The following is a 24,234-nucleotide window of genomic DNA, read 5'->3' on the forward strand; positions in this document are numbered from 1 at the left end:
TCAGCATTTGGAGCTCCATGGTAACGACAGATGGGGTGAATGATCACTGGTAACCCAGGTGATCAGGAGGAAACTGTAGATGATGGTGATCATAAGGTCATCTCCAGGATCAATGATCTGCAGTAGAACTGATGCGATCTGATTGAATATGTTGGAGATGATCAATTCGTCCACACCGGTTTTGTGTTCACCTCCCGGATAGGTTATTGATGATGTGATTTATAAACACTGGAGCAGATCTGTTTTTATTATTTTTGTTGCAGTTACCACTCATGACCACAAGAGGGCGCCAATGTTTGCTCCAGGGACGTCGCCTGTAATTAATTGATTCGATCACTCTTCTTTTGTTCAGATTGATTACATGGATTATTTTTGAATCGATTATCGGTCGTTTTGTCTGTGTTACTATCTATAGATTTCTTTTAGTTCCCCTCTTCCACCCCCCGACCTCCGCGACCAGCTGATCTTTGCTGTGCGTGACGCGCCCCGCCGTAGCCACGCCCCCTTCCCCCTCAGCCTATGGTGGATTTAATTGCGCCTTCCTCCTCCTCCTCTTCCTCCGCTGCGTCCATTATCACCGCGAACAACCGACCGAGGATCCGCAGCGGGACACCGACCAACCGCAGGCCGAGCGAGAGCGCTGGACGCCCGCGGAGCCTGAGAGCCGCTGCGGGGATGGAGAGCCGAGCGGAGCCGCGGCAGAGTCACCCCAGAGGAGGCGACGCATCAGCGGCGTAGAGCGGGAGAGCGCGCCGGTGGGTGAGTAACGGGGGACAGGTGGATGCGGCTCCGCAGAGAGCCCCCACCTGCCGCCGGGCCGAGCCGCGGTGGCGGCGGGCTGACTGTGTCCTCCTGCAGGCAGGATGTCCGGGCCGCCCGCCGGGACCGGGGCCCCCGCCGGGGCCGGGCCGGGCCCGGAGCTGCCCGACCTGAGCCACCTGACGGAGGAGGAGCGGAGCATCATCCTGTCGGTGATGGAGAGGCAGCGGAAGGAGGAGGAGAAGGAGCAGAGCATGCTCAAGTAAGGGGGTGGGGGGGTGGGGGCAGCATCAGCCAGCGTGGGCCATCATCGATTATTGATTGGTGATCAGCTGCTCTGCGTTACGTTATACAAAATAAAAGCACAACGGTGTGAACTTCCAAAATAAAATCTACCATCCATTCCCTTAAAAAGAAAGATGACCTCTGACCTTCAGCTGGCTAATGGAGGTGACTATTATTACTGGTTACAACCTGGTTACTGTTGGGGTGGTGTCCTTGGAGACTGCACTGGTACCAGTAGTTGTGTCATGGTGGGCAGGTGGTTTCCCAGCATGCCTTGAGCTGGTTGAGTAGCGGTCGGTTGGGTTCGTGGGGTCGTTGGGTCGTTTCCTACCTGCCGGGGGGTCGGGGACGCTGTTGACCCGGGAGGTGGAGTCTCGATGACAATGCATCATGGTTGAGTTGCTATGGTTACCCATGGTCATGCTAACTTTTTCAGAATGAAAACACGTGAATCATGTGACCAAGTGAAGAAATGATCAGAGGCTGAATGTTAACGTGTTCAGAGATCTTGGTTCTGTTGCTTTTGAGTGTTTTAAGCGTGTTTTTAGCGTGTTTTTCGAAGCCTTCCCATTATTTAATTCCACAAACATGTAACTCTATGACAAAGTTAACCTTTGTGCTAGCTGCTAATTAGCTCTGAGGAAAGGTTGTTGTTAAAACTACCTGGTTTGGTTTACTGTGTGGATGCCATTAGCAACAGAAATCCACTGATAAACGTATTTAATTTAAATGAAGGTGTCGTTTTATTGTATTTTGATTTGATATTTATTTTATTTGATGCTTCAGTTTTAACATTTTTATACTTTTCCGATGCCTTCGTCATCATCACAACCATCATCATCATCGTCATCATCAACATCTCAGGCATCAGGAGGAAATTAAACCTCCTTCTGCCTCGTAAGTCCACCAGCACGAACTACATCTCCCAGAGTGCACCGCTCCCCAGCATACTTGAAATAATTTCCTAAACTATCAGCCTCATCAAACTCCTTCCTGTTTCCTGAAGTGACTTTTCTTCCTGTCAGATGAAACGTGAAGTTTTATTTAATCAGGACTTTTTTCTTGTGTTGAGTGATCAGAACTATATTTCCCATCATGCCTTGGGCGCCACGGAGTTAATCAGTTAGTTGTGAGCTACAACCTGGAATTTAAAGGTTTTCCAGGACAGTAACCCCCACTACTTTTGACCTCTGACCTCCCCACAGGAAATTACATCAGCAGTTTGAGTTGTACAAGGACCAGGTGAAAAAGCTGGGGGAGGAGCCTCAGACGGCTCAGGTGACGAGGGCGGAGTCTCCCACCTGTGGCATCTGTCGCAAGACCAAGTTTGCCGATGGGTGTGGCCACGCCTGCTGCTACTGTCAGAGCCGCTTCTGCGCCCGCTGTGGGGGGCGTGTCCCCCTGAGGTCCAATAAGGTCAGTGTGCGTGTGTTTGCTGATTGGCTGCTGTCATGACTGTGGGTGGAGCCACAACCGGTGGAAAATTAGCCACAGAAGTGATGTTGCTAGAAATAAAATTAGTCACATGTTCCTGATTGTCCTCATCCGTCTCTCACGAGTCACATGACCAATGAGCCGAAACAGGAAGGTTAGTGTGAGAGCAGGAAGGAGCTTACCAAAATAAAAGTCATGGTGAAGGTCATGTTCTGCCATCTAGTGGTCACCTGTGGAACTGACCTGGTTTTGTTTTTAAACACATCAAATATGTTGACTCCTGCAGGGTGACTGGCACCGCCCACTCAGTCACCTGGGTTCTAAGCTCCCCCCTCCTTGACCCCAAACAGGATGAGGTCACACAGACATAAGTGTGTGTTATCGGTGTGTGTTTTCAGGTGATGTGGGTGTGTAACGTCTGCAGGAGGAAGCAGGACATCCTCACTCAGTCGGGGGAGTTTTACTCACAGGGCGTCTCCTACCCAACAGAGCAGGGGCCCATGGGTCCGCTGAGCAACGGAGCCACTGAATGGTCAGTAGAACCCAGACGGTTGTCATGGCAACCTCTCACCACAGTGGTGGGTGAACCTCGTGTCTGTTGGATCAGTGAAAGCACGACCTCAGGCTGCGCCGCTAGTCAGACGGCTAATTAGTTTAAAATGGTTGGTTAATTACTGCTGCTTCACACACACACACACACACACACACACACACACACACACACACACACACACACACACACACACACACACACACACACACACACACACACACACACTGCCCATGTCCTTCTGTAATCAGATTACCAGATTAATTTTGCAGCTCAGAGGGGATTACTGCTAAATACAGACACACACACACACACACACACACACACACACACACACACACACACACACACACACACACACACACACACACACACACACACACACACACACACACAGGTGAGAAAACACACATGCTAACAACAAACGAGCTACCGTCTAACAGGCTAATGCATGCTAACATCAATAAAAGCTAACAAACAGACATCACAATGGCTAACGGAGGCTAACAGCCGTAGCATCATCAGGCAGTGACACAGGAGGGGGAGGGGCTCATCCAATGTGGGCGGGGCTTCAGTTATTATCTGGATCTGAGATATAAATCTGCAGAGTGTGTGTGTGTGTGTGTGCGTGTGTGTTCTTAATGTGAAACTTCAGATAGCCGACAAACCGTAAGTTCATCTGAGTTTCAGTTGAATATTTGATCCTAATATTAGTGTTTGTTGTGTTTGTTTTGTCTGTTGTTGTTGTTGTTGTTGTTGTTTTGTTGTTTATGTGCTCAGCAGCTTCTTTACAGTAACGTTTTCTCGTGCCTAATTGTTCGTTTAATCATATTTATATAATAGTTATAGAAAACTTTTCAGAACAATTCATGATGGAAATGAAGCAATTACAATTAATGAAAATTAAAAATTAAAATAATAGTAATAATAATAATAAATAATAATATAAATAATAATAAATTAAATAAATGAATGAGAAATAACAGTAATAACAATAAGAGATAAAATGGCTAAAAAGATTGAAAACATGCTAGTAGCACACACATGCTAACACACACAGCGAAGGTAAAATTTGAGTGGACTCCTCCCCCTCCACTCTGATTGGTCTTCTCTGTGACTGACAGGAAGCCCAGCCCCTCAGAGCTGCGTTACGATGGTGGGGGGGTCAGGATGACTCGCTCGCCCTCTGATCACGGTCCGGATCGCCACGTTCGCTCGCCACACTATAACCACGGTAACGGAGAGGAGGGGCTACAGGGCCCCAGGCGACCAATCAGAGACAGGCGGGGCCGCTGGCTGTCACAGGTCAGTGTGTGAAGCGTTGGGGGGGTTCGCTCAGCTGTTTATTTTTACCGTATTAATGACGTGACCTCTGACCCCACCCAGGACCGCCCTCTGGACCAGCTCCAGGATGAGCATGAGCGGCGGCGGCTGGAGGAGGAGTTTCAGGCCCGTTACCGTAGCGACCCAAACCTGGCCCGCTACCCGGTGAAGCCGCAGCCCAGCGAGGAGGCCATGAGGATGCTGGCCCAGGTGGGGAGGGTGCGCCACCAACGGCGCCATAGCGACGTCTCCCTGGCAACCATGGAGCCCCATCACCTGAAGAGTCCAGGTAGAGATGGCGCCGGTTTGGGTGTGGAACCAGCAACCCGTGGGGGTGTGGCTCAAAGGCGTCTGACCTGCCCCCCCTTCTTCTCCTCAGCTGTTCAGAATCGACTGCAGGGATTGGTCAGACCTGGAGGCCAGCACTCGCTGTCGGTGGACCGCGTCGCCAATCACGTGACCTCTCCACGCCACAGCCCATTACCGCAGCAACACCTGGACCTGAGCTCCGCCCACAAGAGGAAGCCGCCCTATGAGAATGCTTCGCAGAGGGCGCGGGCAATGGCGAAGATGCATGTGATTGGTAGTTTCAGTAGTTCGGAGGAGGAGCTTGTGACGCCGCCAGAGTACAGCTGCGACGATAGTGAGTGGCTACATGCTAACTGGATGCTAGCTAATACATTCCTACAGCTGTGATGATAGCCAGTGGCTACATGCTAACTGGATGCTGGGTCGTGTTTAAGGTTGTCCCTTGACCTTTGGTCCGGTAGCGTGTGCTAACATGTGCTAATGTGTGCTAACATGTGCTATTGTGTGCTAATCGTGACCTTATGTGTAAATGTTTACACACACACACACACACATATATGTGAGGGTACTGTTGGGGGGCGTGGTTCTACGTTCTACTTGTGTTTCTCTCTGACAGTCATTAGCTAATTAGCTCAGCATGCTAATCTCCTTACAGATGGGTTCCCTTTGGGGATGAACTTCCTCTAATAGACACCAGAGGGTTCCCTCTAGAACCTCTAGAACCAAACATTCTGTTCAGTGATGATGGGTTTTCTTGTGGACTCAAACTCGTGTGTTCTGGTGGAACCCTGATGTTCTCTGGGGTTCTGCTGACCCACGTTCCTCAGGGTTCTTCTGACTTTCACATCTTCTCCTCTGCTGTTACTCGAGGTTCTTCCAGTTCTTCTGTGGAACCGTTCTGGAATCCTTCTGGAACTGGAGCTCCTTCTGGATTCTTGCTCCAGCGTTCTGTTGGGTTCCTCTCGGTTCTTCTATGTTCTTGTCATGACTGCTCATGTCCCAGGAACCAGGCGTCATGCTGACCAGCTAATCCGGCCGTGTGACTGAACCCAAAGTCACCTGGTTTGAGATGATGAGCTCTGATTGGCTCAGGGGATTCCTAGCCCCTCCCCTGGGATCTGGAGGTGACGGCGCAGCTCAGAGTGTCTCCTGCTGCGATCCTGAAGACACCTGAGGAGGAACTGGAGACCCTCAGACCTGACCGGACCCCTGAGGACCCGCTGGTAGAACCTAAACCCACCTGTTGGCTGAATCACACCCGCTGGTCTTCAATTGGATTAAATGAGGAGCGTGTGGATTACCCAGCATGCATCAGGAGTCACCGAGGAGACACTAGAATAGAAAGAGCAGCCACATGTCTGCACACCTGACGGAGGAGGCGGGTCGGCGAGGGGGAGGGACATAATGCTAATGCTGTCGTAACGCAAACACTTTAGCATCCTGTGCTACACTGATAGATCCCAGGCTAGCTGCAGCAGCTTTAGCTAATGACGGGCTATCAAAAGGTTAACCATCAGCTAACTGGCTAGCCTTTAGCCACCTGGACCGCAGCAGAGAGACGAGCCGTGGACGCGGTTTAGACGCCGTTAATCTCATTATGAGGCGCTCTGCAGCCTGCAGGCAGAGCGCAGGGCACAGAGAACCCACAGAGGAGCTGTAGGTGCTCCTCCTCTTCCTCACCAACGTCCTCTTCTTTTTGTTCCTGAAGCTTTTTTGCCTCCTCTTCATCATGTCCTTCAGACCGACCTGTGAGTCCAGGGGGGCGTGGTCACTTTCATCCTGGAGGCGGAGTCACGTCCAGAGATGTTTTTATGTAGAAGACAAACAGGTTTGATTCTTCTCTTTCCTCCCCAGGAGACATGGACATCCAGTGGTGGGATCAGGGGGCGTGGCACGGCGAGCCGCTCCCCACGCCTATGGTATGAACAAGCCCCGCCCATCGCCACATTCACACCAGGATGTGAGGGTCAGGTGTCTGATGCGTTCAGGTGTCCTGATGCGTTCAGGTGTCCTGATGCGTTCAGGTGTCCTGATGCGTTCAGGTGTCCTGATGCGTTCAGGTCTCCTGATGCGTTCAGGTGTCCTGATGTGTTCAGGTGTCTGATGCGTTCAGGTGTCCTGATGCGTTCAGGTGTCCTGATGCGTTCAGGTGTCCTGATGCGTTCAGGTCTCCTGATGCGTTCAGGTGTCCTGATGCGTTCAGGTGTCCTGATGCGTTCAGGTGTCTGATACGTTCAGGTGTCCTGATGCGTTCAGGTCTCCTGATGCGTTCAGGTGTCCTGATGCGTTCAGGTGTCCTGATGCGTTCAGGTGTCTGATGCGTTCAGGTGCCTGATGCGTTCAGGTGTCCTGATGCGTTCAGGTGTCTGATGCGTTCAGTTGTTTGATGCGTTCATTGATTGTTATTACTGTTGCTAAGTTACCATGTTTTGTTTTTGTTTTTGAACCAACATGACTCTTCAGCACCCAGTGTCATGGCAACCGTCTAAGGATGGAGAGCGCCTGATTGGTCGAATTCTGCTGAACAAGAGAATGAAGGATGGAACAATTCCTGCAGATACAGGAGCGCTGCTGGGCCTGAAGGTGTCGTCTTGTTCTGCTTCCGCTTCCTCCGTTTCTTCTCCTTCTGCTGCTCCTGTTTCTTCGTCGTCTGCTTCTTCTTCTTCTTCTTCTCTGGTTTTTACTCACGATCGGTTTGTTTTCAGGTGGTTGGAGGAAAGATGACGGAGTCTGGTCGTCTGTGTGCCTTCATCACCAAGGTGAAGAGAGGAAGTCTGGCTGATACTGTGGGACACCTGAGACCAGGTAACCAGTCTGAGTTCCCCCCTGGCCCCAGTCTGCTCAGCCATACAGCTGGTATTCCTTTGCCTCTCCTCCCAGGAGACCAGGTTCTGGAGTGGAACGGTCGGGTTCTTCAAGGAGCCACTTTTAATGAAGTTTACAACATCATCCTGGAGTCCAAACCGGAGCCACAGGTGGAGCTGCTGGTTTCCAGACCCATCAGGTCAGTCAGGATCATCATAATCATCATCATCATCATCATCACCATCATGTGAGAATCTGCTGTTGGAGAACCCGTTAGAACGGTCTGCTGAGCTGTGTGTGATCTTTGTTTCTCAGGGACGGTTCCAGGATGGCCGACGGCTCTCGCGTACAGATGGAATCCAGTGAGTTGGTCTTGATGGTTCTACTGGTTCCAGTCCGTGCTGACGGATCAGAAAAACAAAATGTTCATGTAAATAAAGATTCATTTGAATAGAACCGTTTCCTCTTTTGTTGTCTACGTTGTGTTCAGGTTCCAACTCCTTTGACTCTCAGAAAGCCGGGCCCTCCATCTCCGTCACGTCCCCCATGAGCCCCAGCATTCTGTCTGGACAAGTCTCTGTAAGTTTACCCAGCATGCACTGCACTGCGCTGCCACACGGCACGCCTCACAGCCAGTCAGTTAACAGTTGTTTCCATGGTGATGTGTTTCAGACCGCAAACAAGCATTCTCTGGTGCCCAGAATCCAGGTAACCGTAGAGGGGCGTGGCCTCTGTTGTTTGTTCTAGTGGGTGGTGACTTTTTTTAGCCCCGCCTAACAGCAGCTGACCTGGAGATGAACCCTGAAAGACTCGTGTTGTAGAGTAGAAATGAGAAGTAGAAACTGAAGTGGGTAAAGTCCTACAGGAAGTCCTCAACATACGAACACAACTGGTTCCTAGAGGTTGTTTGTAAGTTGAATTGTTTGTTAGTCGTTATTTATTAAATTTCAATCTCTAAACCAAATTTGAGGTCATTTAAATGGTATTAACTACTCTAAATGCTGAAGTTGTACGTTGATGTTGATGATCCACCGTTGCTACTGTAGCATGTAGCACATAGCACGTAGCTCACTTTGCTTTATCATCCATCATAAACAGTGAATTATCCAAGGGATGAAGCCTGACGCTCTGAGATGCTAGGAGAGACAACAACAAACAACAACAAGAGGGGGAGACGAGTGTTGGAGCTGCGTGAATGCAGTGGTGCTGCCACCGTGGGGGTTGTGGCAGAAAGCGGAACTGCAAGACAATAGTTGGATATGGTGACGCGCGTTTGTTCCTATCTCCAAATGTTCGTATCTTGAGGACTACCTGTACTTCAGTCCTCAGTTACTTGAATACTCCTCTTCAGCATTGACCCTCCTGGTTCTGGTTCAGACTCTCATTGACACCGGTGGACCTGGCGATGACGACACCGGCAGCTAAAGCTACCGGTGTCTTTGTTTGTGATGTTGAAGTGATTGGTTGCATCAGGTGGAACCAGTGTAAACATGTGTAAACAGTGTAAACATCAACGGAACTAACGGACTTCAATGTTTTCCTTGTGGTCCCCAACAGAGCAGGAGGTGTTTGGTCTCCTCAGCCCGAGGACAACAGACCCGGTTCCTGTCCTATAGAGTTCTTCTTGACTCGTGTGGGGTTCCGTCGTTCCCTCTTGACTTTAAAACCTGTTTGTTTTCCAGCTGAAGCTCTGGTATGACATAGTCGGTCATCAGCTGATTGTCACCGTTCTTGGGGCAAAAGAACTTCCTGTTCGAGATGACGGCCGACCGAGGAACCCCTACATCAAGATCTACTTCCTGCCGGACAGAAGGTACAAGCCAAACCAGCTGCTTTCATGTGGAATAGGATGTGGTTTTGCTATAGAACCTTAAGAACCCAGTCTGCTCTGTGATTGGCTGTCTCCTCTCTACTTAGTGACAAAAGCAAACGAAGAACGAAGACCGTGAAGAAATCTGTGGAACCTCGGTGGAACCAGACGTTCATGTACTCGCCGGTGCATCGGAGGGAGTTCAGAGAACGAGTGCTGGAGCTGACGGTCTGGGATCAGGCCCGGGTCAGAGAGGAGGAGAGTCAGTTCCTGGGCGAGGTCAGAGCACACGGAGAACACGGAGAATGCTTAGAACGAGGCGTGACGAGGATTAGTCTTCATCACATGGTCTTCAGGGTTCTGTTCCATCAGGTTCAGGTGCACTGAGGAGGCTAAAGATGTTTAGTTGTTTATAAAGATGCAGAATAAGAAGATGCTAAACCTGGCTTGCAGAAGATGTTTCAGTCCCGTGGTGTTCAGGCGTGTCAGAGATGCTGAGAGGCTGCTGGTGACGTGATGACTTGTGACAGCCGGTTAAATTTCTGTCATCTATTGCTAATGGTGCTATACTATGCTAGGCGAAGTCAACGGCTGTCTGTCCGTCTGTAGGTTCTGATCGAGTTGGAATCAGCGCTCCTGGACGACCAGCCTCACTGGTACAAGCTGCAGCTTCATAACATTTCATCCTTGCCGCTGCCCAGTGCCTCCCCCTACCTGCAGAGGAGAGGACTGCAGCCGGAAGACACGCTGAGCAGCAGGAGGCTGCAGAGTAAGCTAGCGCACTAGCATCAGATAGGATAGCTGAGAGAATGTGACAGGAAATGGGGGGCGTTGACCCGTGGCCACTTCTTATACCGCCACACTTTACACTCTCTCTACTTGACTAACAACAGCTGTTTGGGTGTGACCTTTTGGTGCTAATGCTAATGCTAGCTTCTACCTAGGGAGGAGCCAGCAGAGCTCCTGGCAAGATGTGGTTTCAGTCATTCATCAGAAGGGTTCTGGAGATGTAGAGGCAAATGAAAACCAGTGAAATGGTTCTGGTTTGGTTTCTCTTCAGTCTCTGGACTGGTTCTGGTTGGACTAGTCTCTGTCTCTCTGTCTCTGTCTCTGTCTCTGTCTCTGTCTCTGTCTCTGTCTCTCTCTTTCTCTCTCTCTCTCTCTCTCTCTCTCTCTCTCTCTCTCTCTCTCTCTCTTTCTCTCTCTCTTTCTCTCTCTCTCTCTCTCTCTCTGTAGGGTCTCAGAAGATCAGTGATGGCGAGTTTTCAGATTACGATTGTGAAGACGGCATCGGGGTGATATCAGGTAAAGTAAGACATGAACCTGGACGGCGTTGGGACATGACCTCTCTGTGGTGTGTTCAGGGACATGTCCAAACCATTGGTGTTCACGGTTCTTCTCTCTGCTTCTAGACTACAGACAGAATGGGCGGGACTTCCACAGCTCCACCCTCTCAGTCCCAGAGCAGGTCATCTCTTCCAATCACTGCTCTCGATCCGATGTGTTCAGGATGAGGTCGCGGTCGCCAAGCCAGCCTCCTCCCCAGAGGTAAGCTGTGTGAGATGAGACAGAATGAGATGAGACAGAATGAGATGAGACAGAATGAGATGAGATAAAATGTGATGAGGCAAAATGAGATAAGACAGAATGAGGTGAGACAGAATGAGATGAGACAGAATGAGATGAGACAGAATGAGATGAGACAGAATGAGATGAGACAGAATGAGATGAGACAGAATGAGATGAGACAGAATGAGATGAGACAGAATGAGATGAGACAGAATGAGATGAGACAGAATGAGATGAGACAGAATGAGATGAGACAGAATGAGGTGAGACAGAATGAGATGAGACAGAATGAGATGAGACAGAATGAGGTGAGACAGAATGGGGTGAGACAGAATGAGGTGAGACAGAATGAGGTGAGACAGAATGAGGTGAGACAGAATGAGACATGCCATCATGGATGAACATCTTCATCCAAACTGCTACTAGTTTATTAGAGATGTCCACTTCTTCAGGGGTTAACCTGCTTCCTTCCAGGTCAACAGAAACTATTTCTACCGACCTTAATGTTTTGTTTTCATTTTTTCAGTGCTATGAATGACTTAGCTTCTTTTTTGTATCACTCACTCTCTGCTTTGACCTTTGACCTCTGGTTGCCAGCGGCGACCCTCTGTACCCATTGTACCGGGAAGACGCCGTGCGACTGTTGCGCGGCTGCAAACTGAACCGAGCGTTCTCTGACGCCGGTCAGTATGGTCGTCCAGACAGGTAACCGACCAATCAGAGGGCAGCCAGCAAACTAGCCAATCAGCACGCAGTTTGAAGATTATTAGTATTACTGGTAGTAATGTTGGTACTATTATTGGTGGTACTAATGGTAGTGTTGTTGATAGTACTATTTGTAGTACTATTGGTAGTATTATTGGTAGTACTAATGGTAGTGGTATTAGGAGTATTATTGGTAGTGTAGGTAGGGTATTTGATAGTACTAATAGTGATATTGGTGGTACCATTGGTAGAATTGTTGATAGAATTATTGGTAGTACCAATAGTAGTGATATTGATTGTACTGTTGGTAGTACTGTTGGTAGTACTAATAGTAGTGATATTTGTGGTACTGTTGGTAGTACTAATGGTAGTAGTATTGGTATTACTATTGGTAGTGATGTTGGTGGTACCATTGGTAGTGCTGTTGGGAGTATTACTGGTAGTTGGTAGTGGTTGTTCCATTCAGAGACTTCTGGTTTTGTACTGATCATATCACTACTTGTGCTACTGACTAAAGTAATTTATTAATGCAGTTTTTCCCAGCGATAATAGTACTAGTTATACTGTTTGTGTCACTGGTTGCAGTACTGTTTGTCCTGCTGTAGTTCTGGTGTGACTGTCTTTCTTTATATATTAAGGATGTCACGGAGGAGGATGTCTGTTGGCACCTCACTCGACTCCTATGACAGGTACTGCACGTGTACTCAGACCAACAGCAGTGATGGTAATAGTAATCAGAGTACTCATTACATTCTTGTGTGCTTTCATGTGTGAAAGGCAATTTCACAGCCCCAACCCCCCTATCTGGACGAACCACATGATGAATGGGAGCTGTGAGGACTTCAGGTAAGCCCTGGGGGCGTATGGGTAATGTGGTGTTAATGGAGGATGTCATCAGTTGGTAATCTTTGAAGTTGTCTGTGAAGGTTCTCAGTTATCCAGGTCATAGTTATCCAACGCTGTTTAAATCAATCCACTGGACTTTAAGACAGTTTTTTGAAGACTTTTCTCCTCTCATCCAAGAGGTTTCTTCAGTTCTAGTGGTTCCAGCCACCATCAGAACTGAAGAAACCTCTTGGATGAGAGGAGGAACGTCCAGTTCAGTGGATTGACTTAAACAGCTTTGGGTAGATGGTGAAGCTAAAGCCTGCTAGCTGTCCATCCTGCAGGGGTTTGTGTCTTGCACAGGTGTGTCCTCATAACGATACACCCCTATGAGTGCAGGCGTGTTTGGGTGTCAGAGGTCATTTGGGGCAGGTCGTTACCTTCTAGCATTCTGAAGTGCTTCTGTCCTTCAGTGAGGACTTCATTCCTGCCTTCCCGTACGAACCCGACGTCTACGAGGAGGAACTTCTCAGGTAATGTCCCTGGTTCCAGTCCTACTGGTTCCAATCCTACTGGTTCCAGTGCTACTGGTTTTGGTACTGGTGTAACTGGTGGTTGTAGTGGTGCTTCTAGTGTCGGTAGTGTTGTCGTTCTAGTGCTGCTGGTCATGTGTTGGTGTCAATACTGGTTCCTCCTCCTGGTTCAGCTGTAGTTCTCTGTGGTTTTGGTCGTACAGCAGGTTTGAGTTGGTCTGTATACCTCATCAAAGACAGCTCTCACTGAGGCCTGATGGGAAATTTGGTGCCAAACTCCATCTTGTCCTCTTCTGTGGTGTCTGACCTCCACTCAGTGCCTTAAATTTCCTGATTAATCACCTTCACTCAGCAGGTCCACACAGGCGCCGGTCGTCATGGCAGTTTGACTAACTAACCCGTCCTGCAGGTGACACAGTCGTCATGGTGACTCATGGTTGTCATGGTGATGTACAGGTACAGCCGGCAGATGGATCGGCGGGATTACTACAGCCGCTCTCGGTCAGCTGACCAGCGAGCGATGTCGGTCCGTCCCGTCTACACGCGCTCCCATTCGACAGACCGCTCTGGCTCCACCCACCTGAGGGTGGGCTGCTCTGCCCCACCCTCACCTGCCCTGACCAGGTGACCTACAGCCAACCAATCAGAAAGGAGCTCTGCCTGCTGCTGTTTTACTACTAATTTCTGTTGTCCGTTCATTTTTTGTTGGTTTAAATTGGTGGAATTAACCTTTATTTTACTTTTTGGCATGTTTTATCTGTTTATTTTTTGACTTACAACTGATTTAAATTAAAGCATGCTCATCATTGTTTTCTTGTTTGTTTGTTTGTTTGTTTGTTTATTTGTTGCACAGGGTCTCCACTTCTCTCCGAACAAACAATGCAGAATCTTTTGACCTAGTTAGCCAATATAGTGTTGTCTTAGCTATAGCAGCCTTACTAGCTTCCCCTTTGACCTTTGACCTTGTTGCTGCTGCCTTGTTTTTCTCCTGTCAGGTTATTTTTGTTTGTTTTCCATCAGGTCAAACCCCTCAGGTGGGTCTGCCCATTCCAGTCCATCAGGAACGCCGGTCTGTGGCCATCGGGGGCGTCAGCTGCCCGTCGTCCCGCCCAAAGGCGCTGCAGACAGAAGTACGTCTGACGCTCGCCTGGTGGTCACATGACCAGCAGGTGTCGTTACGCTAGCTGCGGTGAAACAGAGCCTCGGTGTCGCGTCGTGGTTGAAGCGGGTCATGTGATCGTTCCTTCATCCCTCTCATCATCCTCTCTTCTTCATTTGTCTCACATCTCTTGCTGTCCGTCAGTTCTGACCACACCCACTGCAGGACTGCAAACGGCAGCTGCTCCGCCCACTCATCATCAGGCCCCTCCCCACGTCCACAGACAAGGCCCTCCCCCCATCAATCACCAACAGCCACCTCTCATACGAGTCCAAGCCCCGCCTCCTCATGTGACTGGCCACTCACCTGCATCTATACCTGCGCCTGTGCCAACACCTGTACAAGCTCCTGCACCTGTACCTGCACCTGTGTCTATGCAAGCACCTGTACCTGCACCTATGCGTGCACCTGCACCTACACCTGTGCGTGCACCAGCACCTGCATCTATAGGAGCACCTGTACCTGCACCTGTGTCAATACCCGCACCTGTACCAGTACCTGTCTCTATACCAGCACCTGTGTCTATACCAGCACCTGTACCAGCACCTGTACCAGCACCTGTCTCTATACCAGCACCTGTACCAGCACCTGTACCTATGCCAGCACCTGTATCAGCACCTGTACCTCCATCTATAGGAGCACCTGCACCTGTACCTCCATCTATAGGAGCACCTGCATCTGTACCTGCTCCAGCAGCGTCCCATATCCCCCCTCCTCCTCAAACACCTGCTTCGGAGCCACGCCCCACCCAGACAGCTGCCCCGGCCCCGCCTCCAGCTGCAGCTCTGCCCCCAGCTCCGATAGTCCAATCACAGCCCCCACCTGCACAAACACCTGCCACTACACCTACCCCCGCCCCCTCCCCTGCCCCACCCTCACAGACTCCAGGTGTGTATATCACAGGTGTCATTAGTGTTGTTCAGGTGAAGGTGTCCTCATCACCGTCCTCATCATCACCTGTCTTTGTGTTCATCTCTGTTGTGTCACATCAATGACATCATCAATGACATCATCATGACGCTTCAGAACCGGACCGGCGCTCGGCGACACCCGGAGGAACCAGAAAAGGCAAGTTAGAGGCGAACCTAGTGCTAAACCAGGTGTAGAGGACGCTAACTGGTTTAAGTGGTCACCTGATCAGAGTTGCTGTAGTCTGACCAATCATCTGTCTGCTGTGATGCAGAGGTCACATGGATGGACCAGCAGAAGAAAACAGCCAATGGTACAGTGACACGCCCACCCCAATAGAAAAGTCAACCGTGTTAGAGATTAGTAGTGTGATGCTAATTAGACGAGGTTAGAACCGGTTTGCATAGCATGCTAGCTGCTGTTGTCACCCATCCGTCCATTCTTTGTTGTTCTGATGTTCTTATGTTTTCATCCATCCGTCCATACATCCATCCATCCATCCATGAAGGCGAGGCGTTCCCAACGAGCCACGAAGGTAGTTCTTTCATTTTTTTGTTCTTTCCTGTTACTTGTAACGATGGTTCCATTTAGAGTGAAATAGACATCAAAGCTGTCGGCGTTCTAAGGCGGGGCTAGCGTCTGATGGACGGATCTACCTCAGGGTATCCTCCAGCTTTTAGGGTCCTTGTGATTCCCAGCCTCGACCTTGTGAGTGTGCGTTCCTGTTTCCTGCTTCCGGACTTGAACACCTGATGAATGGTAGCAAAAACAGAAACAGGCTAAGCTAACGTTACGAGAACAACAGGACAGAAGTGAACTCTGGGATTGATGACGTTGGGTATGACTTCACGTTTCAAACGCTTCATCTGTGTTGTCCGGAAGCTAACGCTGTTAGCAATACGAACAGATCTGCGTCGCAGCATCTTAATGCTTCTCTGTTTGTTTCCTCAGGTGTGATGAAGGACCCATCAAAGGTGAGCTAAACAAATACCATCGGAGTATCACCCAGCACCTTTATCACTAATGACATCACTCACCTGTTCACCTTGTCTTTGTCTCCAGATGAGGGACAGTCTATCCTTCAGGTCCTCAGATAGCGATTTGAGTGAAGTGTCGGCCGTCTCCACCGATGTGCGCTCCGCCTCCAGGATCAGGTGAGGGCGGCAACCAATGGCGGACTGTTTGAGACCCGTCATCTTTTGCATGCAGTGTCCTGATGGTCGCGCCAGATCCAACGCCAGATTCCTAGCATGGTTGCATTTGCATGCTGTTTGTTTGTGTGTTAGCATGTTAGCATGGACTGCTTCTCACCATCATGTGTCTGTATGCTCCTGTTCCCACCTCCCATTGGCTGAAGCAGTCAGGTGGAACAATCGGTAGCGTTGGGGTCAGGGTCAGAAGGAACACAGGAAGTAGTGGGGGCGGCAGAGGGTGGAGCCTCGCTGAAAAAGAACGAATCAGTGGAGGAAGGAGAGGAGGAAGAAGAGGAACCCAAGCCTCCAAAGTAAGATCAATCAAGGGCTCCAGACAATCCGACGTAGCAGCAGTAGTGACCCCGCCCACTTCATCTCTCACCTCAGGCCCCTCCGCTCGTCTCCGGTGTTTGACATGTGTTGTTATTCCTCTTTGCCCCCCCCACAGAACGGTGCCCGGAGCCCCGATCACGAAGTCGTCGAGCGTCGGCGGAGAGATTTGTTCGCTGGGAAGAAACGACGACGATGACGACGACAAAAAGCGACGCTCCAGCTTCGGAGCGAAGATGATGGGGATGGTCGGACTGGGAAAGAAGAGTCAAAGCGCCTCCCAGCTCAACCCAGAGGGTCGGTCCCAGTTTGACCAGAAGACCAGGTGGTTGTCCCCCATGGTCCAATAAGGGACCCCCTCCAGATTCACTAGCAACACTAACATTTTATCGCATGGTCGTTTCTATGCAGATGACACATTGATATATATTTCCATTGAGTGAATGATTATACTGATCAATAATCTACATTTGTCAGCAAAAAATTAACTTCTTGGAAAACAGGAGCAAAGTATTTGTTGCTTAAACATTTTATGTTGACTTGACTTCATGTCAATAGAGAAAAGAAAGGGGGTCCAGAACAGGTCCTTGGGGGACACCACAGAGTTGTCTGCTGTGGAGAAGTTTCTGTCGTGAGGTCTGAATGCTAACTCCGTCAATAGTTTCATACCTGTCTCCGTCCAACAGAGGAAGAGAAGAAGAAGAAGGTAATCAGACTTCCTGTCCAGAGGAGTGTAGAAACCGGTTTGGCCATTGAGTTCAAATCACGTTTTACCCGACAACCGAGCCGTGACCCGGACGCCGAGGATCCCAAACCTGGAGCGTAAGGAGTACTCTTTTAAAATTTAATTTTCATCACCTCATTGCGTTTTCAGGCTTTGATGGGTTGCCGACACTCCTTCAGTCCTGATTGCTGGAGCGTTTTTGTAATTCGCTCCATCTGGTTAGGGGGCCAAAGGTTTTTGAAGCAGAGCTACCCGGGGGATCGTGGGGATATTTGTCTTAAAAATGTTTACCTGGATTATTAAATGTCTATCAAGGATAAAGGTCTTCATTTCTATCTCCAGTTTGATTTTTGCAGGAGTAAAGTTGGCATCTGACAAACAATTCACTGGCTTCCTGGATGGGCTAGGCCCCGCCCAGCTGGCTGGACGCCAGACTCTTGCCACGCCGCCAATGGGTAATGACCAGTCAGATTTCTATACTGCTGATGTGTACGTTTATTTTAATTTAGGTTCATTTATCACGCAAGCAAAACGGTATTCATGTATTTGTAATGGTCTTTGGGGTCAGGTGACATCCAGATTGGGATGGTGTACAGGAAGGAGCGTCTGGACGTGGAGGTGATCCGAGCCCGAGGGCTCGTGGGAAAACAAGGCAACAAGAACACACCAGGTAACAATACTACAACAATACTACAAAACATGTACGCTAGTACTACTATTACTACTACTACAGTATGTGTTCAGGCAACCAAGCTGGTTCAGAGGGTATCTGAACCGGTTCAGGTGCGTTCAGACTGAACTGCTGTGTGTGTGAATCCTGTGTGTGTGTGTGTGTGTGTGTGTGTGTTTGCAGCTGCGTACGTGAAGGTGTACCTGATGGATAACGGGAAGTGTGTGCTGAAGAGAAGAACCCGTCTGGCGAGGAAGACTCTTGACCCTCTTTATCAGCAACAGCTTCAGTTTGAAGAAAACCCCGAGGGAAAAGTCCTACAGGTCAAACACGTTTCATTAGTATTATGGGATATACGTGGTTATTCGTTTTTTTCAGTGACATCACGTGTCATCGTCTGTTTTTGCAGATCATCGTTTGGGGCGACTATGGTCGTATGGATCATAAATCCTTCATGGGTGCAGCTCAGATCCTGTTGGACGATTTGGACCTGTCCAACATGGTGATTGGCTGGTTTAAACTGTTTCCTGCCACCTCACTGGTGGACCCAGCTTTGGCCCCTCTGACCAATAAGGAGATGGAGGGCAGCAAGTCATAGCACTAAAGTGGCAGAGAACATCTGTATCGCCATAGCAACAGGCCCAGAGTCAACAAGAAAAGTCCCATGATCCTCCTGTGTTGCTGCATGCTGCATGATGACATCATAACGCTGGCATGATGTCGCCACAGGAAGAGAGGCTCTGCGCCCTGATGCTCAAACAGGAAGTGACCCCGGTGAGGGCGGGGCAGCACAGCAATGAATGTTGGGGGACCATGGAGAGAGGCCATGTGACCTCAAGCCACCAGCCAATCACAGCAGCTGTCCAGGAGTCAAGTGACGATTAGAGGCATGTCCAAAAAAAAAAAAAAAAAAGCTGATGCACAGGAACAATGGATGTCTGGTTCTGTATGTTGTTGCATGGAACAGTAGAACATTAAAAATAGTGAAACATCTGCTTTAAAACATGAGAACTTGAAAATCGAACAATAAAGATTTATGACACCTCAGGGTTCTACCTATCCACCTACAGTATCTATGTAGCTAGCCAGCTAGCTAGGTCACGGGCTAGACGGCGCCCTCTAGTGGACGGAGGGAGGGAGCTAGCTATCCTCCCTCCGTCCACTAGAGGGCGCCGTCGGTAGCTCCGCCCCTCTAGCCCGTGACCTTTGACTCCTCGCCGTCCCATGTGCTGCATGATGGAGGAGCGCCGCCGTGGAAACATGCGGACTGACGAGTCAACAGAAAAAGACGAACCGGAGAAATCGTCTCGGAAAGCCGTGAAGAAGAGGAGCAAAGCGGCGGCGGAGGAGCAGCCGGAGGAGGTGCGTCCGGTTTACCGGGATTCACCGGCGGCTAGCTGTTAGCATACCGGGCGGATGAAAACACATACTGTCCGGTGACGGACGGCGGGGCTGCTCGGGGAGGTTAGCCGAACAGGAGAGGGGGGACACCCGGACTCCAGCCGCTCCTCAGGGCGGGTCTGGAGCGGACGGAGACGCGGAGCCGCGAAAAACGAGCAGAACGTAAACGGAGTTCGTCACGGATGACCGTCCGCCATCAGAGGAGGCGAATGTCGTTAGTTTAACGCGTCACAGCCGATGTCCCGAGCGGTTATCAACTATTAATTAACTATTAAGTAACACACGGGGAAGCTTGTCAGGTCAACATGTTTATCAAACTACACAAAGCGGAGGACAGAAACTAGTTCCGCTGCAGCGGAGCGTTCAAGTCCCTGATCTATGTTTGTGACGTCATAACAAAAGTAACACAATGCTGAAATAGACGCGTTCTTTAATGACAGCCTGTAAGTTTCGTTTTAAAGAGTTTGTTGTCGGAGTCAATTCCTGTAAACATCCGTAAAGTTAATGTCTTCCTGCTATTAGCAGCTAGCAGGAGCAGCCCGTTTGCTACGAGCTGTCCTCGTGTTCTCCAACAGAGGGCGCTCTGCTCCCTACTAGCTTAACTACAGTATTATTACAGTAGTACCATGAGATAGGAGCTTTATCCGTTTTGTAACAGAGTTACCAAGTCACAAAACATTTCCCCATTTTTAAATTTTTTTATAGACTGTTACAATCCCCAAAGGGAAATTAAGATGGTATTTATTTAAAATAAATACAACCATTTTAATTTGTTCCAGGTTTGTAAAAAAAAAACCCCTCCCAAGTCCCCTAAGTTATGAAAGAAATATTTCATCAACCAATAGATATGCAGAATTTACCTTTGTATGATATATACTAGTTGCATAAATGATGAGAAAGAATTAAAAGAAACACAAAAGTCAGAACTCACGAGCTATGTCTTTACTCCACCAACGAGAACGAGATCCAGTCTCACTGATGTATCCATCCGCCAACACATGGTAAAGAACGAGATCCTGTTTCAATGATGTTGTATCAATCCGCCAACACGTGGTAAAGAACCAGATCCGGTCTCAATGATGTTGCACCCATCCCCCAGCTAGCATCTTGTATCTCATATTTTTGCTTGTATGTCGAACAAAAATATGAATGGATTGACAGCTTGTATGTCAAAGAACTCGTATCTCGAGGGTCTGCTTTATTTCTGAGACTATCTGACGAAGTTAGCAGCTCGCTAGCTTGTTTTCATTGTAACATTGCTATCTGGCGTGTTAGCTGAGCTGCTAGAGTAGGTGAGGAGCTAAAACCATCAGGTTTGTGTTTGTTTGGACTTTATTACTTCGTTTTCTACAGATCTTCAGCTTCAACAAAAAACCTGCTGATGATGAGGAGGATGACGACGACGATCTGTCAGACAGCGAGGACAGCGTCTACTCAGGATTGGAGGATTCTGGGAGTGACAGTGTGGATGATGATGAAGAGGAAAAAGATGAAGAGAAAAAGGAAGTGCCTGAGCAGGTTGAGAAGGTAGAGCTGGTCTGCAGCAGTGGATTGTGGGTTTCTGGTTCTCCTTCAGAACGTCACCTGTTCTGTTTCTCCTGCAGAACGAGGAAGAGGAAGGAGTGACGGCGGAGAAGAAGGAAGACGAGTACGAACATGACTCTTCAGATGAGGAGGTGAGATGTTCCTCCTCTGGTCTCTGAGTTCTTCTGGGTTCTTCTAACAGTTCAGGTGTGGGAGGTTCTGTTTTCTATGGCTATGATGTCACAGTAGGTGGAGATAAGCCTCCTGTGATGTCATAGTAGGTCTTTCTAGGAACGTTTCTTCCACCACAGATGCCTGATGATCCTTTGGCTTCTCCTGCAGGACATCAGGAACACGGTGGGGAACATTCCCATGGAATGGTACAAAGACTTCCCTCACATTGGCTACGACCTGGATGGGAAGAAGATCTACAAGCCAATCAGGAACAAGGATGAGCTCGATGACTTCCTGGACAAAATGGAAAACCCGGATTACTGGTGAGTTTGTCGGAACAGGAAGTCCCTACAGTCCAGCTTCCTGTCCTCAGCTGACAGGCGTCTGGTGGTCCACAGGAGAACGGTTCACGACAAGCAGACAGGAAGTGACATCGTGCTGTCGGACGAGCAGCTGGAGCTGGTCAACCGTCTGCAGAGAGGACAGTTCGGAGATGTCAACTTCAACGAGTACCAGGTACAAGTATCCATCGACGCGTCTGTCGTTCTCCTGGGGGCCTGTCCGTGTTGCTAACGCCGCTAAGCCCCTCCCCCCCAGCCTCAGGTGGAGTTCTTCAGCAGCGACGTGATGATCCACCCGGTCACCAACAGACCCGCCCACAAACGCAGCTTCATCCCGTCGCTGGTGGAGAAAGAGAAGGTGTCCAAGCTGGTCCACGCCATCAAGATGGGCTGGATCAAACCGCGGCGGGTGGAGGACAACACCAGGGGGCGCTACTATGACCTCTGGGCCAGCGAAGACTCCTCCATCCTGGCCAGACACCGGATGCACCTACCCGCCCCCAAAGTCCCCCTACCTGGGCACCAGGAGTCCTACAACCCCCCACCTGAGTACCTGTTCACTGACGAGGAGGTGAGACATCCTGATCCACCCACCTGGGTGCCATGCCCACCCGTCCTGACCTGTCTGTCCACCCGTCCTGACCTGTCTATCAACCTGTCTATCCCCAGCGTGCCCTGTGGGACCAGCAGGATCCGTCAGACCGCAAGATTCCCTTCGTTCCCAGGAAGTTCCCGAGCCTCCGTCAGGTTCCCGCCTTCCCTCGGTTCATCCACGAGAGGTTTGAGCGCTGCCTCGACCTCTACCTGTGTCCCCGGCAGAGGAAGATGAGGGTAAGCCGCACCTGCAGCCGCACCTGAACGCGTCCCGCTGAGCAGGACCAGGACGTGTCGGTAACCAGTAACGTGTCTCTGCAGGTGAACGTCAACCCCGAGGATCTCATTCCAAAACTCCCCAAACCCAAAGACCTGCAGCCCTTCCCCACCACACAGGCTCTGGTACGCACCTGAACACACCTGAACAACACCTGAACACACCTGAACACACCTGAACAACACCTGAACACACCTGAACAACACCTGAACACACCTGAACACCCCTGAACAACACCTGAACACACCTGAACACACCTGAACAACACCTGAATGCACCTGAACAACACCTGAACACACCTGAACACACCTGAACAACACCTGAACAGCACCTGAACAACACCTGAACGCACCTGAATGCACCTTAACGCTCGTCCACAGGTGAGTCCTCACTAACATGTGACCCTGTCTGTTGTGTTCAGGTGTATCGGGGTCACACAGGTCTGGTTCGATCCATCAGTGTGTCGCCGTCAGGACAGTGGCTTGCCTCAGGTAACGTGTGTGTGTGTGCGTGCGCGCGTGTGTGTGTGTGTGTGTGTGTGACGGCTCTGTGTGTTTCCTGCACCAGGCAGCGATGACGGTTCTGTGAGGTTCTGGGAGGTATGTTCTTCTCGCTGTGTGAAGACGGTCCAGGTGGGCGGAGCCGTGAAAAGTGTTTCCTGGAACCCAAACCCGTCTGTCTCTCTATTGGCTGTTGCTTTGTAAGGACACGCCCCCTTTATCCTCTTTCTTTGTCGTTCTTACTGAAACTGATCGATCCCATCTCTCTTTCAGGGATACTGTGGTATTGATCCTGTCTCATTCTCAGGCAGACAGACAGGTTATTTTAGCGTCAGAGCGACTCCTGTCAGGTCCTGTGGAGGCGGAGCCAACGGATGGGGCGGAGTCTGTTAGCTGGAGCGAGGGTGAAGGGGAGGAGCTCGAACAGGGGATCCGCCTCAAAATCACACATCCCAAAGTGAGAGAGAACACCTGTCAGATCAGCAACACCTGATCAATACCTGATCATCACCGATACTGGACTAACCGGTGGTTATTGATCCCTCAGGTCGTCCACCAGGTGGCGTGGCACGCCAAGGGCGACTACCTGGCGTCGGTGATGCCGGATCACTCCAGCCACCTGCAGGTGTTCATCCACCAGGTGAGCCGGAGGCGGAGCCAGAACCCCTTTAGGAAGAACAAAGGTCTGGTCCAGTGCGTATCCTTCCACCCCATCAGGCCCTACTTCTTCGTGGCGACGCAGCGCTCCGTCCGCGTCTACAACCTGGTCAAACAGGAAATGACCAAAAAACTACAAGTCAACTCCAAGTGGATCTCCAGCATGGCCGTCCACCCCGGGGGTAAGCCCCGCCCTCATCAGCTCATTAAAGATGGAATGTGATTGGATGGTGACATCACTAGTGAAGGGTGGAGCCTCGGCCTCACCTGTTTTCCTGTCTGCAGGTGACCATGTGATCTGTGGGAGCTACGACTGCAGGCTGAGCTGGTTTGACCTCGACCTCTCAACCAAACCCTACAGGATGTTACGGTGCGTAGCGGCCGGGAGATGCCGCGTCACACCAGAGCTGACCGCTGACGCGTGTGACATCACTTCCTGTTTGCAGGCACCATAAGAAGGCAGTGCGTGGTGTGGCCTATCACAGACTCTACCCGCTGTTCGCCTCGGCGTCCGACGATGGATCCGTGATTGTCTGTCACGGGACTGTTTACAAGTAATACACACACACACACACACACACTGCAGTCATCATCATACTAAATGCACTAATAAATACCCCCCCCCCCCAGCGACCTGCTCCAGAACCCTCTGATTGTCCCGGTGAAGGTGCTCAGGGGTCATGTGATCACTCACGACCTTGGCGTCCTTGACGTGACCTTTCACCCCTCCCAGCCGTGGATCTTCTCGTCTGGAGCCGATGCCACCATCCGCCTGTTCACCTAGCAAACACATGCCCACCGCCAAATGTTAAACCTTTGACCCTGTAACTTGTTTATTTTTAATTAAACGTGAACTTTTGTGACCTGTTTGTTG

The 24,234-nt window shown here is 50.0% G+C and overlaps 2 protein-coding genes across 8 annotated transcripts; both read left to right on the plus strand.

The window, feature by feature from the left end:
* The first annotated feature begins 49 nt into the window (after nucleotides 1–49).
* On the plus strand, nucleotides 50–18,944 carry rims2b (regulating synaptic membrane exocytosis 2b). 7 transcript variants are annotated; one of them, XM_068332452.1, is made up of 38 exons: nucleotides 50–759; nucleotides 859–1,021; nucleotides 2,250–2,460; nucleotides 2,877–3,010; nucleotides 4,153–4,333; nucleotides 4,415–4,640; nucleotides 4,731–4,994; nucleotides 6,515–6,579; nucleotides 7,124–7,243; nucleotides 7,366–7,465; nucleotides 7,541–7,664; nucleotides 7,781–7,827; nucleotides 7,956–8,044; nucleotides 8,138–8,173; nucleotides 9,148–9,278; nucleotides 9,383–9,554; nucleotides 9,885–10,044; nucleotides 10,512–10,580; nucleotides 10,688–10,823; nucleotides 11,442–11,549; nucleotides 12,188–12,238; nucleotides 12,327–12,395; nucleotides 12,848–12,907; nucleotides 13,364–13,531; nucleotides 13,928–14,037; nucleotides 14,211–14,954; nucleotides 15,093–15,134; nucleotides 15,250–15,288; nucleotides 15,484–15,510; nucleotides 15,927–15,949; nucleotides 16,038–16,129; nucleotides 16,333–16,479; nucleotides 16,617–16,795; nucleotides 17,185–17,320; nucleotides 17,565–17,677; nucleotides 17,791–17,892; nucleotides 18,076–18,215; nucleotides 18,302–18,944. In XM_068332452.1, exons 2-38 carry the CDS (start codon nucleotides 864–866, stop codon nucleotides 18,488–18,490), a joined length of 4,962 nt encoding a protein of 1,653 aa, XP_068188553.1. In that variant the 5' UTR covers nucleotides 50–759; nucleotides 859–863; the 3' UTR covers nucleotides 18,491–18,944. The 7 variants fall into 7 exon arrangements, with proteins under 7 accessions (XP_068188553.1, XP_068188557.1, XP_068188558.1 ...); XM_068332453.1 differs by having other exon boundaries at nucleotides 52–759; nucleotides 16,336–16,479; XM_068332456.1 differs by lacking the exon at nucleotides 8,138–8,173.
* Nucleotides 18,945–19,097: 153 nt separating this feature from the next.
* On the plus strand, nucleotides 19,098–24,223 carry bop1 (BOP1 ribosomal biogenesis factor). The gene is made up of 15 exons (XM_068332491.1): nucleotides 19,098–19,254; nucleotides 20,647–20,820; nucleotides 20,898–20,969; nucleotides 21,160–21,314; nucleotides 21,390–21,507; nucleotides 21,589–21,903; nucleotides 22,002–22,163; nucleotides 22,248–22,328; nucleotides 22,625–22,694; nucleotides 22,771–22,903; nucleotides 22,977–23,160; nucleotides 23,251–23,542; nucleotides 23,646–23,730; nucleotides 23,807–23,914; nucleotides 23,991–24,223. The coding sequence occupies exons 1-15, from the start codon at nucleotides 19,117–19,119 to the stop codon at nucleotides 24,142–24,144; spliced, it is 2,241 nt and encodes a 746-aa protein (XP_068188592.1). The 5' UTR covers nucleotides 19,098–19,116; the 3' UTR covers nucleotides 24,145–24,223.
* The last annotated feature ends 11 nt before the right edge of the window (nucleotides 24,224–24,234 follow it).

This window comes from Antennarius striatus, chromosome 14, assembly GCF_040054535.1.
Source record: "Antennarius striatus isolate MH-2024 chromosome 14, ASM4005453v1, whole genome shotgun sequence".
Lineage (NCBI taxonomy): Eukaryota > Metazoa > Chordata > Actinopteri > Lophiiformes > Antennariidae > Antennarius > Antennarius striatus.